Below are 18087 nucleotides of genomic sequence, written 5' to 3'. Positions count from 1 at the left end.
CTTTTTTATAAGTTAGTTTTGTTTCTTCACTTAATTCTCTCACCTCCACTGCCCTCACCATAGTTGGAAGGGTTTGGATCTTAAAAGGGCCAATCGTGCTGCAATCATCTTGACTCATGGCCATTTCTGATTTATGTGCATTAACGGGCTTGTTTCCTTGTAGCATTTCCGCAGGTGTTCTATAGCCATTAAGGCGCTCCAACAGCCAGCATTCTAATTTGATCTTTGAAACAGGATAATTATCAATTATTGCTTCTTGAAAAATGAAAAAGAAACCGGTTCAACGAGGCTGTAATTATATTTAATACATGTTTTGCTTTTAACAGCAATTTGAAGTAAACATCGTCAACCTTTACAATTCACAACTAGTGAAGAGTTTATAGTGCTTATAAAGTTGTATCTAAAATATATCTTAGTCATCCTCTACAGAACATTTTGAAGACAGTCTAATATTATAATTACACATTATACAGTAGCTGCTTCTTCCCACCACTGTAATTAAGGCATTCCCATTACAAACCTCTCCTCCCAAAATTCTAGTACCGGCTAGTAGGTACATAAAAATCAACACATGTTTTGTTAAATGAAAAGCAACTCATCAACAGAAAAGCAGTAGTCCACAAGAATGACTTTGGGGTGACTTTGCATCACTGACTTAAAGACATGGAAGAGTCACTGAACTTATCCCAAGTGGCATTTTCAAACTGACCATGTGTTATCTATCACTGACTGACTGACAGTGCAAGGCATGGTATACAAGGGTGCCTGGTGAGTAGTTACGATATACAAAAGGTTTTATTCTGCATGTTCATGTTAATATGCAAAGGATGAGATAAATATATGAAGATGTATGTAATATTTAACACCACATTTGAACTTCTTCAGCATGGTGGATGAAAACCTCCCCCCCCCCCCCCCGTCGTTACAGCTGGGTGCAAAGAACATGTGACACAAAAGCAAGCAAGATTTGTAAGTGGCAAATCTGTTAAGTCCTCCAAAGTTTGCAGAGTCTGTTACAGAAAACAGTGGTATTCATAACATTCAATTAACATAGCCATGAACAGCCATCTTTTTTAGCTATTACATGCCGTATTGTGAACTGAGGTACCACACAATTGCTCTTCGTGCCTTCATAATTCTTTTCACATTTCGTGTCAACTAGATTTAAAAACAATGACTGTGGGAAACGAGAGACCTGCTATACTCCCAAGACCATCTACTCCCAACAAGAGTTGCCCTAGACTATACATGTGAAACAGAAGGCGATCTCCTTGATAACTACTAGCTCTCTGCTGATATGCTCCAAGCTCACCTGTCTATGGGAAGGCCCTGGAGGATACAAGCAATGACTAGAAACTTCTAAGTAAGAGATCTCTTGTACAGTTCGCATAAAAAGCTCCACACATCTTACTGGTCTGTTGCCTAATTTAGTCACTCTATTGTTTTCCAAGGGCCAAATTGCCGATTTAAGCCTTCAAAATATACTCATGCCACAATTTTAACAAACACTTTAAACAGTTGGGTTGACCCATAAATATTAATCACGGATGCACTTGCAAGCTATGCTGGAATACTAAGCTCTCTGTTGACTTAATTTTTAAAGTATCTCCACAATCCCAAGTGACATTTGTACCATTCAAGGAAATGCTTCAAAATTAAATCATATAAATATACACAAAGTGTTTGAATTTCAGTGGGGGGAAGGGCATATAAGGAGATACACTAAGGTGTAAGTGCTTTCTCCGTAACATTAAGTCCATAGGACAACACTGGAAACATTTCAGTGCTGCGGTGGGAAGCTACAACACCAAGTGGGAAGTCTCAGCTACTGATATTTTGCATATTATTTGCTTTTGCGCTTTTTCTTTTCTTTAAGTCTTATTGATTGCACATTTTCCTTCCGACATCTTTTTGTCCCGAGCTTTCATTGCATATTCTTCATATATTAGCATGCAACCCTTAAAAACGCTGTTTAGTTTGTCTGTTCCACAATTTTTTTAATGAACACAACAATATACATTATTAAAGAAAAATAAAACATTTTGTCTAAACACATCGGTTCTTTGGACCAAGCCCTTTCGAGTCACTGTAACACATTTTCTAAAAAAAACCTTTTACAGAATATTTCTTTTAAAAAGAAAATGTTCTTTAAAAGAATATAAGCAGCTCTCTAAAGCTAAATGAACGACAATAGAAGGAATGAAACTGGTCAAGTTTAGAACAGATTCAACTTATGCTTTTTACTTAGAATCAACAACTTTAGGGCTTCATTACAAGTAAGGCATTTCTCCCTTCTGCCACACCCCCAACCTCAATGGACACCTCTAATAAGTGTCAAGGACACATCATACTCTGGCCTTCTTCGAGTCTGTTTAACCAAGCACAATCTAATGCAGGAATGGGAAACCTCTGGCCTGCCAGATGTTGTTGGACTACAAATTCCATCATCCCTGACCACTGTCTACGCTAGCTGGGGCTGATGGAAGCTGGAGTCCAACAACACCTGAAGGGTAAGGGGCTCCCAATCCCTGAACTACTGGGATCCTTTCACGTTTGCTGTAGCAAACGACAATTATCCACTCATCCATTCTTTTCAATGGGGCATGCATAGGAGAAGTTCACAGCAGACTGTGTCTTCTATCATCAGAATGCATGTGAGAATCCACGCTTATGCATATAGTGCAAGAGTGAAACTTCCAACAAGTAAACAGAGGCTGATCTCACTGAATTTAAAGAAGTTCTGGTTTTCCTATTTCCACAGCAGATCTATCATCCACAGATGACTTATTTTCAGGTGGTCTCAGTAGCATCACTCCATCTCAGCCATGTCTGCACTCGCAGCAGTGTTACTGCTAGTGTTGCATGAAGAGTCCTACAACAGAATGCACCTATTTACAAAGGAACATGGCAGGCACAGACATCATGACTGCAGCAGAAGCCTCACCTGTTCGTATGCAGAATGGTCCAGGTTGGTTTTACATCCAATATACAATCAACCCATGACATGGAACAAGTTGGTTGTGTATAACTGTACCTGACATACAACTAACCTGTTGATTTTTTGGGTGGGGTGGGGTAGGGACAAGTGATGTCACAGCCTTGAATTATATTTGTGATTTACTGTCCTCAATGCCTTTTCAGGCAACCTTTACATCACTCTGGCATGAATAATAAAATAGAATCACTCTAATAACATTTAATCCCCCAAGTTGTCCAGGGAAAGGTAAAAAAAGGAATGCAACCGAAAGAGAGAGAGAGAGTTTGGTTTGGCACAGGAACATTATGCAAATAAGAGGATGGCATATGGCAAGACTAGCTTACTTTATAAAGTAAAGGCTCCTATCTAAAAACCAACAACTTGTCCAGCATGTTGCATTCCAGCAGAATTTCACACTGATCAGATACCAAGATGCTGGGATTTTCAAGTGAATTACAGATGTAGCAATCACAGATTGCAGTAAAAAGTGTCTTTTGCAGGTGGAACAGGCCAAGGGGGACAGCGAGTGAGAGCAGAAGAAGACACAAGGGAGGGCGACGACCGTTTTGAAAACACTATAAAGTACTCCTTGGTGCCAGTTCTTCCTGGTCTGTCATTCATCCTCCTTGAGAAAGGTATGCTTTGCTCTTTTTCAGTCCTGATGAAACTTTTCTGCAATAACCTTGCATTCATACTACAAAATAAAAACACATAAATTAAGTGGTAAGTGTCTCCAAGAATCACACACACACACACAAAATAAAGGATACACTGTAAAAATTGAGAACAAGAGATGCAAATGAGTGGAGCTCAGCATGGTAAATTTTCTGGGAGCCCAGCTTTCCACCTTACTCCTACAATCTGCAGGTTGAATCCAACGTTGTGTTGAACGGACTTCCACTCACACAGCAGGACTTCATGATGCTGTCATGTGCTTTGCAGCTTTCCCACCCCCTACCAAACTTCTCTAGGTCTCCCAGCTATCCAGAGCAGGTTTAGAGGGCATGTTGTGGGGTAGGTTTACAGGGGTAGCTGAGAAGGTGAAGTCCCATTATGCAAGTGGGAGTTCTGCTAATGCACAGACAACATCAGGTACATCCTGGGTTTTATCCTACAAGGCACTGTGAACTGAATAGTGAGTGTAGTTAAGTGGAGAACATGGCAGGGTTGGAAAGCACAAGTACTGCTGTATGTTGAGCTTCCTGAACAGAAGCACAGTTATCTGGATGTGACCTGCAAAAGATGGCTCACACATCTAAAGGTAGACAAAATTATTCACAGGTATGCTGCAAATAATCCCAGCAGTGACAGACTAACTTACCATTGCCAGCTGCCTGCCAATGTTCCCCATAGTTATTCCACCAGCAAAAAATATACAGGGTAACCAGGAACGCACATAAAGGAAGTCAGGAGATGTGTATCTAGGGAGAGATAAAGAGTCATGGTTAGGCCTGAAACAATGCACAAAGAAACAGGAAACCTCCGACACTCTGACGCTGTCGCCTGGGCTCAAGACTGCACTGGTACAAGTAACAGCTTGTGCTAATGCATCCGACACAGTCCCGTTTCTGAAAAACAAGGCACAGCCTGCTCACTGTGCATTGAAGCTTTGCAAAAAGACCCATAAGCAGCACTGTGCTGCAGTGGCCGGGACACCAGCCCTTGCCCAGCAGAGCTGATGGCAGATCTTCCATTGGAATCAGCACGGCACCTGAAGTCCAGCCCACAATGTCAGAATTGGGCACTGGAAGTCAAGCAAAAGCTTGCAGCCAGGCCCCTGACCCCATGCTGCACCTCCATGTAACGCCAGGCTTCCTTCCCTAGTTCCAAGTCTGAGATTGGAAAGGTAGCAATAGGGTTGTTGTTTTGGCCCTAGGTGCTTTGGCTAAGCTGCTCATAGGTCATTGGCAATGCAGCTGCCAAAACACCCCTAAGCTTTTCCCTTGGCCTTGTAAGCTGGGAAGAGCGCAGACATCTGCTGCAAGGTTGGGAACCCAAATACTTGGTCCTGCTGCTTGAACACCTCTCCCCTTCTATTTCTTCTTTTAAAACAGAGCAGGCAGGTGTAGAAGCACACAGTCCCAAAGCCGAAAGGACAGGCCCATGCAAATCCCCGCACCTCTGATGCAATCTTGCAGACCATCCATTCTGATGGGATTGATGCACGCTGGGCAAGGAGTCGGAATAGTTTTTAGTATTTCATCGGCACCAACCCCCGATACCTCTTCTAATATCCTAGCATTACAATCGCCATACTGAAGAGAAAACACTTACTGATAAACTCCATTGTAGACGAGAAGCTGAGTCACCAATGTGGCAAGAAATGCAATTCCTATTCCCAGGCCGAAGCCACTTCGAGATCGATCAAACGTCCACCACAGCCCAATTGAAAGTGCAGCAAGTGTGAGGGACAACTGGATGTTGTTGGCAAAATCCACTTTCTGTGAGCGTCGTTAAGGAACAGTTTCGGAAGATCAGCGGAACACTGACTAATTGTTTTGGGGTTTTGCCTCAAAGGGATTGCCAGTAAGCATCACACAACTCTGATTTTCCTGACACCGAACAGCTTTCCGAAAATCATATCTAACTGGAGCATCCCTAGCTGACCATTCGCAGCACTCTTAGGACTAGACCAAGGGCATGATGTTTCAAATGCTTGTTTAGTAGGTATGCAATTACTCATGAGTGCGTGTTGGCTTGCAAAAGTGCCTTCCTTGGGACAGCCACCTTGCTAAAAGTTTACATGCACCCTGTCATTAGTGTGAACTCTTGTGTCACGAGAATGTTATTTCTTAATACTTTATTGCTTCTTGCTGCTGTTTTATGGCCAAGCTTTCTTCAGCCACACTGGATTTTTTATTGTGTTTATTAAGTTATTTTAAACATGTAGCTTGAAACTGTTGTAAATCACCCTGAGTTAACAATGGAAGGGCAACTAATAAATTCACTGCCACGTCGGGGAGTGCACCAGGCGTGCAAACCCAGTGAAGTGAGCGGGGCAGCTGTTGTTTAGCTCTTGGCCTCCTAGAAAAAAGTTTGGATGCGGCTGCCAACTTCATTACCATAGAGAAGGATACAGCGCTGGCATGATTTATACCAACAAAGACTGCTACACACCGCATCACACTGGACCATTCCCTCTTAAATTTGTGTGGCTCTCCCAGGTGTCGATCCATGCAGGGGTACAATAAACCAATCACAGCTGTAAATGACAACAACAAAAGGCGAAAGGAATAATTATGACTTCTGCCAAATTTGCCATTCGCTGACGCTCCCTAAATTGGCTGATATCATACTGGTAACCATTCATTACATTACTAGTTAATTTTACGAAACAACATATTTTTTTATAACTTCCCGCAAATGAAAACACGCTAGCAAAAAAGTTTCTGCCACTGCCCTTGCCTTCAGCCTTGTTGAATGCCCTCCAGATGCTTTGGACTAGAACTTCCATTAGCCCCAGGCAATGTGGGAAACCAATGTGCTGGTTTTGACCTATGAAGCCTCATGCAGCTCACTCTCAAGGATCACTTGTCCCCACATGAACCAAGTCAAGACTGTGTTCATCACCTGAGGCCCTTCTCCATAGGCACCCACTGAGAGAGGTGCAGAGGGTGGAAACATGAAAGCAAGCCTTTTGACTGATAGCATCCTGCTTGTGAAACACTCTCCCCCAGGAGGCATGCCTGGCACCACCACTATGTATTTTCAGGCACCAGGCAAAAACATCTCTTTGAACCCAGGCTTTAGCCCCTTACTTTGGAGAGTATCAGCTATCTGTGGCCTCTTTTAGTGGGGTGGGGTGTTTGAGACCTATATATGGATGTGTTTTTAGATTTTCATTCTGTTTGGGTTCCTAATACAGTGGTACCTTGGGTTACGAACTTAATTCGTTCCGGAGGTCCGTTCTTAACCCGAAACCATTCTTAACCTGAGGTGCGCTTTCACTAATGGGGCCTCCCACTGCTGCCGGCACACGATTTCCGTTCTCATCCTGGGGCAAAGTTCGCAACCCGAGGTACTATTTCTGGGTTAGTGGAGTTTGTAACCCAAAGCGTTTGTAACCTGAAGTGTTTGTGACCCGAGGTACCAATGTATCCGGTTTTACTGTTTGTACCATTTTTGCAAGTTGCTTCAAGTCACCTTTGTGGGGAAAGTGGCTAATGAAAGCAAACAACAACAACAGTGTGGGATGCTGGGAGCTGTACTCTAAACCTCCAGAAGGACCAGGGTGGAGAAGGGTGGCAAAAGACAATCAAGCCAAGCAAATGCTTGTGTCTAGGTGTAAAATAAAAATGAAGCAAATGGTGCAGTAAAATACTCAAGGATTTCAGATGGGCAAAAAATAAATAAATAAAAAGGAAAGATGACAGGCAGGCAGTTTAGAGATAAAACGAGTCTCTAACTGTGACCAAAATATTCCAAGCGCGCACAGACACCCCCCCCCCCGAGAAAAGAAAACCAACACATTCAGACAATTTACACAGACAATTCCTTTCAAATCTGAATCCTCTGTGAAATCTGTGGTGTATTAATTCCATGAAAAGGTACAAAAGGAAAGTAATTAGATAATGCAAGATACGTAGCCTTGAAGATTATCTTCAGCAGCAACAACAAAAACCTGTTTCCTAGAGAATAGATCGGTTTATTGACCTGTATCAGAATCTGACAAGCAGCACCTCAGGAAAATATTGGCATATTATGGGAGGTTTACTTACAATAGAACCTTCCCCTAGTGCTGCCCCCTGACTCCACTGCCAAGAGGTTTCCGCTGATAAAAAGATCTTATGCAGCAACTGAATTCATTAAAGTATTGGCTGAATCAGTGGTAGGGAGACTGGAGAGATATGTACCCTACCCTGCCACAGAAATCTAGATGCCATTGTACTACAGCAGCCTTACCCAACCTGGGGTTCTCCAGATGTTTTGCGCTATAACTCTCATCAGCCCCCACCAGAACAGTGTTTTGTGTTGTGTAGGCTCTTATGATGTAAGTAATGGGCCCCGCCTGCTAGCCTGCTCCCTCAAATATCACTGGTTTGCTTCTGGCTTACAAAAGAATTCAGCAGACCATGCTACTTACTTAAGACGATTATTGCCTTGCAAAATTTAAGAACATTTCTACTATAAATCAGATTTTCAAAATAAATAAATTTGGACCACCAAATGGAAATTGAAATCAGGTTTTATATATATAAAAAAATGAAGTTGGATCACTGAATGCAAACTGGCTGCCCATGACTGCTTTTTCTTTTCTAAACTGCAGCCAGGGGAGGGGAGGTGCAATCCGGACTGGGACTGTAGCAGAAGCAAAGTGTTGGCGTCCCCTCCCACCAGCCCTGGTCCAGATTAGCTAGGCATCCCTCTCTGCCTAGGGCCAGTCATGTGGTTGATGCAGGGCCGGATTTAGGTTTGATGAGGCCTTCAGTTACTGAAGGTAACGGGGCCCTTTATATGTCCAGCTGCCCTTTGTCAACAACAAATTGTCACTGTTTTTTGTGTTGAATATATGCTATATGGTAATTTATGGACTTAATAGGTATTTAAAGCCATTTGCACATGTTGCCATGCAACCAGTCCATGCAGAATCTAGACACCCTATATATAGAAATGAGCAAACCGGTGATATTTGAGGGAGCAGGCTAGCAGGTGGGGCCCATTACTTACATCATAGGATCCTACATAACACAAAACACTGTTGCTGTATGTAGGTTTTATTTTGTTTTTCATCTTAAACTTTGGAAATGTACATCCAGTTTCCCCCCCTTTAAATTTCTTTGGGGGGCCCAAGAGAGTGGGGTCCTAAGCTATAGCTTGTTTAGGTTACACGTAAATCTGGCACTGGGATGCCATGCCCAGATTGGCCCATGAGAAGCAATGACGAATGGAGAATGCCTGGCACTCTTTCCTCTGCCAGAATCTAAGACATCCCAGCAAGCTAATCCCTACTAGCAGCAAGAGGGGGAGCTGTAACTGGGTAGCACAGTTGCATGAATCCAGCATCTGCATATCCTCCGATGTGCATGCATGAGTTCTCAGCTCATTAGGTTCCTATGTGGAAAGTCAGGGCTACATGATGCACCTCCCACATCCGTGACTCTCTGTCTACCTCATTCTCCATGGCTGAGCAGAGGAGACAGGGAAGTCCATAGATACAAAAGGTGCACCTAGACCTCATGTTCCCCTTAACGACCCTTGCCTGGTTCACGTCCACAGGTGTCTTGGAGGAAAGGAGGAGGAAATGCCAAATGGTGCTTCTGAGGACAGAATCAAGCCCATGATGTTTCCCCTAATAAAGTTTCTCTCTGGCTACATTTGTTCCGACATACCTGATGCTGTTCCACAGCAAAGCGGTACCCACCAAGCCGAAGAGAAGACGCTGGTGATCACATCCGGTGGGAACAAGGTGACGTTTCTCTGAATTTGTAGCAAGTTTAATACTAGAGCAAGGAAGACACCAATTAAAAACAGGACTATCCCGCGGATCATCAAGTTCAGGCTGTGGCTGGTCACCGAGGAAATGTACGGACCGCACTTCTTTGGGATGGATGGCTGCGTATCATCGTCATCTGCCATGGCCGCCTGTACTTACAGCAAAATGCAACGCATATGTTGGGAGAGAAGGGAGGATGACCAAGAAGCTTGAAGCAATACTATTTTTCTTAATTCAGGGTGTACTCCAAATCCTGTGCAAAACAAAACAAACAAACAATATAATTATGGAACGCACACATATATAATCTTTGAAGAAGGCTGCAGAAGCATGGCATTAACTCACGAGGACTTCTACTAGCCAATTTCTGCAGCTTTCAATCCTTGCGCACCTTTGGAGAGCTATTGTACAGGGAATAAGTGGCTGGTGGATTCAACCCATTCCAAAGATGCTTCTGAGCATAAAACAAGCACAGCCACTCTCAGCTGCCCTCTAAAATACAGAGGCATCAGGTCCTGTAATGAATGCACACTAATGTGTGTGAGCAAGAAAGGCTTTTTTGTCACTATTCACAGTGGGGAGGACTGGGTTAAAAGAGCACTTTGCCAATGTGGCCACTCACATGGGAATAAGTCAATAGGTGCCCACTGCTCAACTGAAAATATAGGTTCTGCTAAAAAAAAAATAAGTTGCTGATATAAAGATAAATGTAGCATCACCTTAAAACACGCATAAGGAGGTGCTTTTCTATATGAAAAAATTAACACCCAGATATTCAGCGTAATTGGCAAGAATTCCCAGCTTTCATTTATTTTAGTACAATAAAATTCTACTCCTCATTTGTGAATAAAAGCTTTAAATCCTGGGGTGGTATGCATCCAGGTTTTATTCAGAGTAGACCTATTGACACCCATGGACCTCACTTACCCATGCTCATTTATTTAAATGGGTCTACTCTATGTAAGACTTAGTCGAGTAACACCCATAACCACCATCTGAATAGAAAGTTGCAGAAAACAAAATGGAAATAAAATGATTTTTACTAAACTTTCTGGTTCATCATCACGGCTTCAGGAATTATTTAATCTTGACAAAACTGATACTAGGACTTTTGGTCTCTATTGCTGAAAGATTCAAGGCCCGTCTCCCCAAAAGCTGAGAACTAAACATGGGATATCATAGGCAGCCAAACATTCATGGGGTAATGGTGAATCACTGAAGTAGCATAGCCTGTTTTCTTTTCTTTTGTTTTCTTTTAACCAAAGCCTGGCACACATCATGTTACCACAAACATACCAAGTCAATGTGGCAACCTCCCAAAGAGGTGCTTCCACAAATTGCTGTGATAGTAAGTTATTAGCGATTGCATAATAAACTCCACAGCCTAGCTTTAAGTTGAACTTATCAGGAATAGAATCAGAGTAGCTGCACAGATAGTATAATGGCTAGGGTGTCGCTTTGATGGGGAAAGGAGACGCAGGAGTGTGACTCCTTAGAAGTCAATGGAATTATCCTTGTGTGCCTGACGATCGAATGATGACAACTTCAGTTAAGTGACTTGGTTAGATCAATATGCAAACAAAAGAATGGAAACACACCCAAGCATTATTAGGTAGTGCTGGAGGTAGGAAGAAAGAATTGGTGGGCAGGGCCTGGTGTACTTTACTACAAGATTCAGGCCTGAATAGCTCAGCTAGTTAAAGCATGGTGCTGATACAGTGGTACCTCAGGTTAAGTACTTAATTCGTTCCGGAGGTCCGATCTTAACCTGAAACTGTTCTTAACCTGAAGCACCACATTAGCTAATGGGGCCTTCTGCTGCTGCCGTGCCGCCGGAGCACGATTTCAGTTCTCATCCTGAAGCAAAGTTCTTAACCTGAAGCACTATTTCTGGGTTAGCGGAGTCTGTAACCTGAAGCGTATGTAACCTGAAGCGTATGTAACCCGAGGTACCACTGTAATTACATGGTTGCAGGTTCGATCCCCGTATGGGACAGCTGCATATTCCTGCATTGCAGGGGTTGGATCGTCAGGGTCCATTCCAACTCTGAAATTCTATGGTTCTATGATTTCTAGAAGAGGTGCTTTTCATAGAATTGTAGAGTTAGAAGGGGACCTTGAGGGCCATCTAGTCCAACCCCTGCAATGCAGGAATCTTTCGCCCAATGTGGGTCTCGAACCCCTTTCCCAGAGATTAGGAATCTCAGGCTCTACCAACTGAGCCATTTCTGGTGTTGCTGTGTGCCTCTCCTCTCCCCACAAAAACATCATTCAGTAAAGGGACTTTGAAAGGTGTCCTCAATTTCTGAAACAGGTTTTATTAAGATACACCGTGCTACGGTCAGGTGAGTTCAAGGGGTGCTTGCGCAACAGCTCTTCACACACTTAGCCCAGTGCCAGAAGAACAGAACTTGCAGAGAAAATGACTAAGGTACGCTTTGAAATCAGAAACCTGGCTGGGCAAACTTGCGTAACTCCAAAGCTGGTGCCCTATGTGGTAGAACAGAAAAAAGGGGAGCCTTTCAGCGAGTGTGCATGTATTTCATAGGAATAGGAGAACTGTCTTCCCTAAAGAGATATCAATTCTAACATCCTATTTCCAACAGGAGCCAGCTAGGTGCTGACAAAGCAGGACAGGGAACGAAACAGTCAACCCAACCCTTTGGTGCTCAGTATTATTATTATGTTGTTATTGCTTATTTCACCTATGAGTCGCTTCCCACGAGGCATCCCAAAGTGACTCACAGTATAATAAAAACATAGATAAAATAGCTACATAGATAAAAAACAAATGAACACATATATTTTAAAACAACAGCAGCACGTGAACGTTTTAAATCTGATACAGAGGTAAAGATCTCTATTTTGAAGGCTTGCTGAAACAGGAATGTCTTTAGCACTCACTGAATGACAACAGGGGAGTTGCCTCTCTGATATGTAGCAGACAAAGATATGTTCAAAGGGGAACATTCTGGCCCGATTCTGAAATGAACCTCTTTAATAGGGTGGTACCTGCAGGATGCCCTCCATGGAAGAGCACAGTGATCAGTTGGTTACGTAGGGGACGACTCAATGTTTAAGTTATCCTGGTTTAGATAGCATCGTTCAGAAAACAGAACTCGCTGTGTAGGTGGTGTCTTTAGCTCCATGGTGAGGTGTGCTGCATGTACAGGCAAACCTCTCAAGTTTTTGCAGAGTTTCCAAGCTGAACTCCATTCAATGGTTTGCTCTGCTTGGAAAAGCAGAAGTCACCCACAGAAGCTTCAGCCGAGCCACACAATCAACTCTTACTCTGAACTCACAACCTAAGCCTTCAAAGAGCATTTCTTCTTGTGCCCTTTTCTATATTTTGCCCCCAATGTCTTAGCCATCTGCCTTCCCTCAAGGCTCTTCATCCAACTCACCACAAACTCTTCAAAATCCACCAAAAGGCTGGACCGCCAAAAGCTGGACCGTATTACCACCAAAAGCTGGACCGCTGAAAGCATGGGTGCCGTGTTGACAATTGATGCACTCTTTCAGAGCCTGCACACTAGATATGGGCAAAGATCCACCACCACCTATTGCTTCCCACCTGTGTATCTGGTGCAAAGGGATCCCAAAGCATTCCACATAAGCTGTACAGAACCTTGCTAGACTACCTTTGTGGAAGTGGGTTGAAAAGTGATTGCAACTTCCTTATTTTTTATTTTTTTACTATGCTCAGTTGGCAATTTGTTGGGTGCAGAAGTGCAGGCCTGCAGCAGTACTCCACACCTACAGGCACTTCTGTGTGCTCCGAGAATCTGCTGAATAAGAGGTGGCGTAGAAGAAACACGCAGTCTCTTGCTGCTACATCTCCTCCACTTGCTTATGAATAAGCGCTATCAAAAGATGCAAACGATTGGCAGCTTCAGAATGTGCAAAACAACGCTTCTGGGGGAGGGTTTTCCCCTCCCTTTAACGTTCCAGGTGACTAAGCTGTCAGTCAAAATACTTGTTATACACGAATGTAAGACCGGATCCATGTAGAACAAGATATTTGATTGACAGGTTGGAAAAAGAGGTGTCTGAAAAAGGAATTCTGCCAGTCTGATCCAGAGGGTGTGTAGGGAGAGCTGGTGAGGGGTGTGGAATTTTCTTGAGTACAGTACTTGGTGCAGAAGGCACAGAAGTATGCCTTATTTATGTGATCATATGGGTGGTTGTTTTTGTTTTGTTTTGAAGGCTGATTTCCCCACTCCCAACTCTGCAATTTATGCAGCCTAAGCTTTCCTTTGGTCCAGAATGACCTTGTCATAACATTCTTTGCTCTGGTGACCATCAGGTCTCACTTTTGGTTAATTGCCATCTCTGTGCAGACTTCCTACAGTAGTTCCCTATCACTTGCAGTTCTCTTCACAGTTCAACAGTCAAGTTGCCTACTTATCTAGGCAACTGCAGGTACATTACAGTGTTTTGCTACAAAGCAGGAAATAGAGTTTTCAGACTCTACTATTGGGTTTTGGAAGATCCTCTAATGTTTGAAACCTGCATCCAGAACCTTGTTCTGGATTTGTAGTCAAGACATCAAGCGCAGTTCTGAGACCGAATAAAAAAAATCCTTCCAGTAGCACCTTACAGACCAACTACGTTTGTTATTGGTATGAGCTTTCATGTGCATGTACACTTCTTGTATCTGAAGAAGTGTGCATGCACCCGAAAGCTCATACCAATAACAAACAAAGTTGGTCTCTAAGGTGCTACTGGAAGGATTTTTTATTATTATTATTTTACTACGGCAGACCAACACAGCTACCTACCTTTAACTAGTTCTGAGACCATGTGTCAATGACATAAATCAGTGGGCAATGCCTTGGTCTGATGGCACTGTCCCCAATATAGGTAGAAAAATACCACAAAACAGCTATAAAATACAAAGTTTTTTTTAAAGATCCAAGGGCAGCTACAATCAGTAAAAAAAAAAAAAAAATTAAACACCAAATCTGTTAAAATCAATTCAAATATGTTTGCAATGCAGATTGCAGGCCAGAGGCCTATATAAATAAAAATATATTTTGCCTGGTCCTCTTCAACTGAAAGCTAAGCCAAGTGTTCATTCCCCACCAACAATCTTTTGCAAATCCCCTAAAGCAGACATGACAAGGCCGTCAGTCATTTTTCAGTTCTTTTACATATAAAATGGAACGGTCTTACATTTGACGGGAGATAGGGGACACAATAAAGTATTTATAACAGTTCAAGAGATTTCTGTGTGGAGACTAGTGTCCAGACAAGACCCTCTGCGGCTGCATGTGGGGTCCTGTTTTCTGTGATGCCCACCTCTTTACCAACTCTCAACTTGGCTTCTTGCCACTGTGCTAGGTATAATCACCCTCACATAAGAGTTATCTTCTGATCTGGTCCTCTCCATAATGCCAGCAAGAAGTATTCTTCTATTTTGTGTGAGTAGCCTACATGCCAGGGCTCTATATAAAAGCAGGCCATCAGATAACAGAATGTGATGCAGAGGAAGAGCTCTCATCACAGAGAATGGCTGGCTAAGCAGCAGCACATACGGCACCATGAAAGTGCAACCAGTAAAAGGTGCAGAGCAAGGAGGGAAAAGAGGGCTTGGGTGCATATGGAAGGTTCTATGGACCGGGGAAGGTCAAATTCATCTATTTCCTGTCTGGGTTAATTTTGCACATGTTCATTCACAAACTCATTCCTGCTTTAAAATGCTATTTGCTTTTAAACAATCTGCCAAACGTATTTGTATTAATTTAACATATTTTATCTCACTGTGTGCATTTCTAAAACATGTTTTATCCTAAATTAACTCATTTGGTTTGTTGTTATTGAGCCAAGAACTGCATCACAAAATTTGGAGGAATACAAACTCCAAAGGATAATTAGTCCAATCTGCAAGGAAATACAGGCCAGTTCACACTGGAATTCACAGAAACTGAATTGTAGCTGCACCCCGAGATACCTTTAAATCAATTTCTAAAAATAAGACTAAAGGTAACTCAACTATTAACTATTACAATACTTAACTATATTAACTCTTCTTGAGCAATGCACCAGTATCGCACAAATTTATGGTTGAGTGGCACATAAAGCAAGGTAAGAAAAGATCTCCTGTATTGAAGCAACTCTTGCAAAGCTCCCTTGTGAAGGTATTGCACCATCAGTGGCCTTGAAAAACGAAGGCATTTTCAAAAGAAATACTCAGTCTGGAATGCAGAATACTATAGTACATGTTTACAAATTATTCCAACCTTTTCTGAAATGATGGGGAGCAAATATCCTAAGCAACAAGATACCTATATAGCAGATTTCCTATTGATTTTAAATGAAATGATTTTAAATTGCATTCTGTATGAACAACACACACACCTCCTTTGTACAGTACCACAATAACTAGACTCACAAATATGAGTCCGCTTATTTTTGTTTGGCTTGTTATTTCAACCATTATTTGTGGTTGCCATGCCAGGAAGCACCATGCAAGGTGTTTTCTCTTCCTGGTGAGGTGTGCTACGGCCTTTGGGCAGGAGCCTAGTGACTATCTTGTTCTCAGTGTACATTACAGGGGCATTGCAAGCAGATTTAGTGGATCCCATTTACCAGTATACAGCCATCGACCATACAACAGCAGATTCAAAACAAATGCACAGATCGACCTGTATGGACAGCTATCTGTAGGTAACCACTTCAATGAAATTGCTGTTACCATGCTTCTACAACCTCTCAAGAAAGTTGGTGATGGTACAACTCAGTTCGGTGAGTTCCAGAGAGGACACATAGCCATGTGATAGCTTACCTCACGTGGTTCTATCTATAGTAACCTAGTAAGGCATGGTTGGAACGTAAGAGCCATAGTGATGGACAAATAGAAATTGCCTAACACTGCAGGCCAACCCAGAGACAGGAACAATCTACATACACGCAGGAAGGACTTGAAGATATTTCTACTGCCGCTGGTGATGCAGATTGACATTGCTTTTAAAAGAAACGAACAAACTCTCCCCCACCTCACTGGATTCTTAGATGGAATTGATAAGAGCTTGATATAAACCTTGTACATAATTATACATCTTCAAAATCTTTGAAGAAATGACACCAGAATAAGTGTGTGTGTTTGGGTGGGGGTTGAAGATACCTTTTCAAAAAGCAGAAAATTTGTTACATCAATAAACCAGAAAACAAAGAAAGCGCCTGAATACTAAAACCCACACTACATCCACTCCCTGTTTTGCCTTCTGTGACATAGTCAGTGACCTGATGGAGTGCCTTGTCCTAAAGGGATGGTGTCTACTGCAGGATGCAATCTGGTGGACATTGTGTTGCAGTTAGCTAGGAGCACTGAGCTAGGACCGGGTTCAAACCTCCTCTCAGGCATGGACTTCACTGGGTGGGGACGGGATGAAATTTGGGCAGGCAGGGGAAGATTGGCAAAATGACATAATACCGCCTTGCGCTTCCTTTTATGCGCAACGGTGGGATATAAATGCAAAAAGCAGGCAAGAAGAAACCTGCATTCCTGGCCTTGATGTAGAAAAGCTACTTCCTGAACCGGATGGTCTTTGAACCAGCCAATTTGGGTCTGTCCCAAGTTCAGGTTTCGCTGGTTAGAGGAAGAGGTGGGGGGGTGTATGTGTGTGTGTGTCTGGAAAGAGGACAGGTTCCCTGCGCCTTGCCTTGACTCTCGACCTGGCGATTCATCTGCTTGCAGGGGGCTGGACTAGATGACCCTTGGGGGTCCCCCCTCCCAACCCTACAACTCTCTCTACGAAAACATGTGTCGTTCTCTCCGGCTTGACAGGAGGGCAAGGAGCAGCAAGCACCTTTTGCGAAAGTAGCGCTATCTAGACGGGGGGTGGCATGAGAATCACCCCTAAAGCTGACCGTCTGTCTGTTTGTCTCCCTCTGACTGGCAGGCGTCAGGAGCCCCTCAACTCCGTCACCATAAACCAGGAGAGTCAGGAGGGGCGCGGGGAAGGCTCTACAGCTGCCTATTAGGTATAGATAGTCATATAGATATATGGGAGCCCCCCGCCCCCTCTGCTGCTGCTGCTGCTGCTTCCCCTCCGAAGCGCCCTCCCCGCTCGCCGGCTGCAGCCCCGCCGCGGCCGAGTCCCGCTCCCTCTCCGCCCGCCCCGCCGCAGGCACGCCGAGCTCTCTACTCACTCTGCCTCCGCCATCTTCTCCCTCCCCTGCCTGCTTGCTAGTCTCCGCCTCCCGCGTCTTCTCTAACCCGGCAGCGGGCTCGCCTTGCCGACGACGACGACACCTGACTCGGGGCAAAGCCGCTTCCGCCGAGCCGCGGAGGCTGCAGGGAAGTCCGGGGCCCGAGAGGCCGCCGGGACCGGGAGACCGCGGGCAGCGGGGTGGTGGGTGCTGCCGGCTGCCTCCCAGACCGACGACGAGAAGTGGGGGGTGGGCGCCTCACAATATGCTAGGATTGAGCTTTGTGCGCTTCCTAATAAATTTGGATTGCGAGTTGGTTTGCTTGCTTGAGTGTGGAGAGAGAAGAAGTTCCAGTCAACTCTTTCATCATCATCATCATCATCATCATTATTATTATTATTAGACAGATATGCTTTAAACCAAATAGGAAAGAGGGGTTGTTTCTGCGTTTGGGACCTGTCGCATTTTCTGAGCCATGCCTACACTGCAAATTTAAATTGCTGCGCAGGGAAATAGCGGGTTA

At 43.7% G+C, this 18087-nt stretch overlaps 1 protein-coding gene across 3 annotated transcripts; it reads right to left on the bottom strand.

Annotated features, from left to right (window-relative positions):
* Window positions 1-279: 279 nt before the first annotated feature.
* Window positions 280-17716, bottom strand: INSIG2 (insulin induced gene 2). 3 transcript variants are annotated; one of them, XM_083413865.1, is made up of 7 exons: window positions 17565-17697; window positions 9570-9663; window positions 9307-9417; window positions 6055-6179; window positions 5252-5418; window positions 4299-4398; window positions 280-3671 (listed from the first exon to the last, which is right to left on the bottom strand). In XM_083413865.1, the coding sequence occupies exons 4-7, from the start codon at window positions 6151-6153 to the stop codon at window positions 3630-3632; spliced, it is 408 nt and encodes a 135-aa protein (XP_083269991.1). In that variant the 5' UTR covers window positions 6154-6179; window positions 9307-9417; window positions 9570-9663; window positions 17565-17697; the 3' UTR covers window positions 280-3629. The 3 variants fall into 3 exon arrangements, with proteins under 3 accessions (XP_083269991.1, XP_083269990.1, XP_083269992.1); XM_083413864.1 differs by having other exon boundaries at window positions 9307-9663; window positions 17565-17716; XM_083413866.1 differs by lacking the exon at window positions 9570-9663.
* Window positions 17717-18087: the final 371 nt, after the last annotated feature.

Source organism: Podarcis tiliguerta (assembly GCF_965153285.1).
Source record: "Podarcis tiliguerta genome assembly, chromosome: 1".
In the NCBI taxonomy this organism is placed as follows: domain Eukaryota; kingdom Metazoa; phylum Chordata; class Lepidosauria; order Squamata; family Lacertidae; genus Podarcis; species Podarcis tiliguerta.
This window is presented reverse-complemented; position numbering and strand designations above follow the sequence as displayed.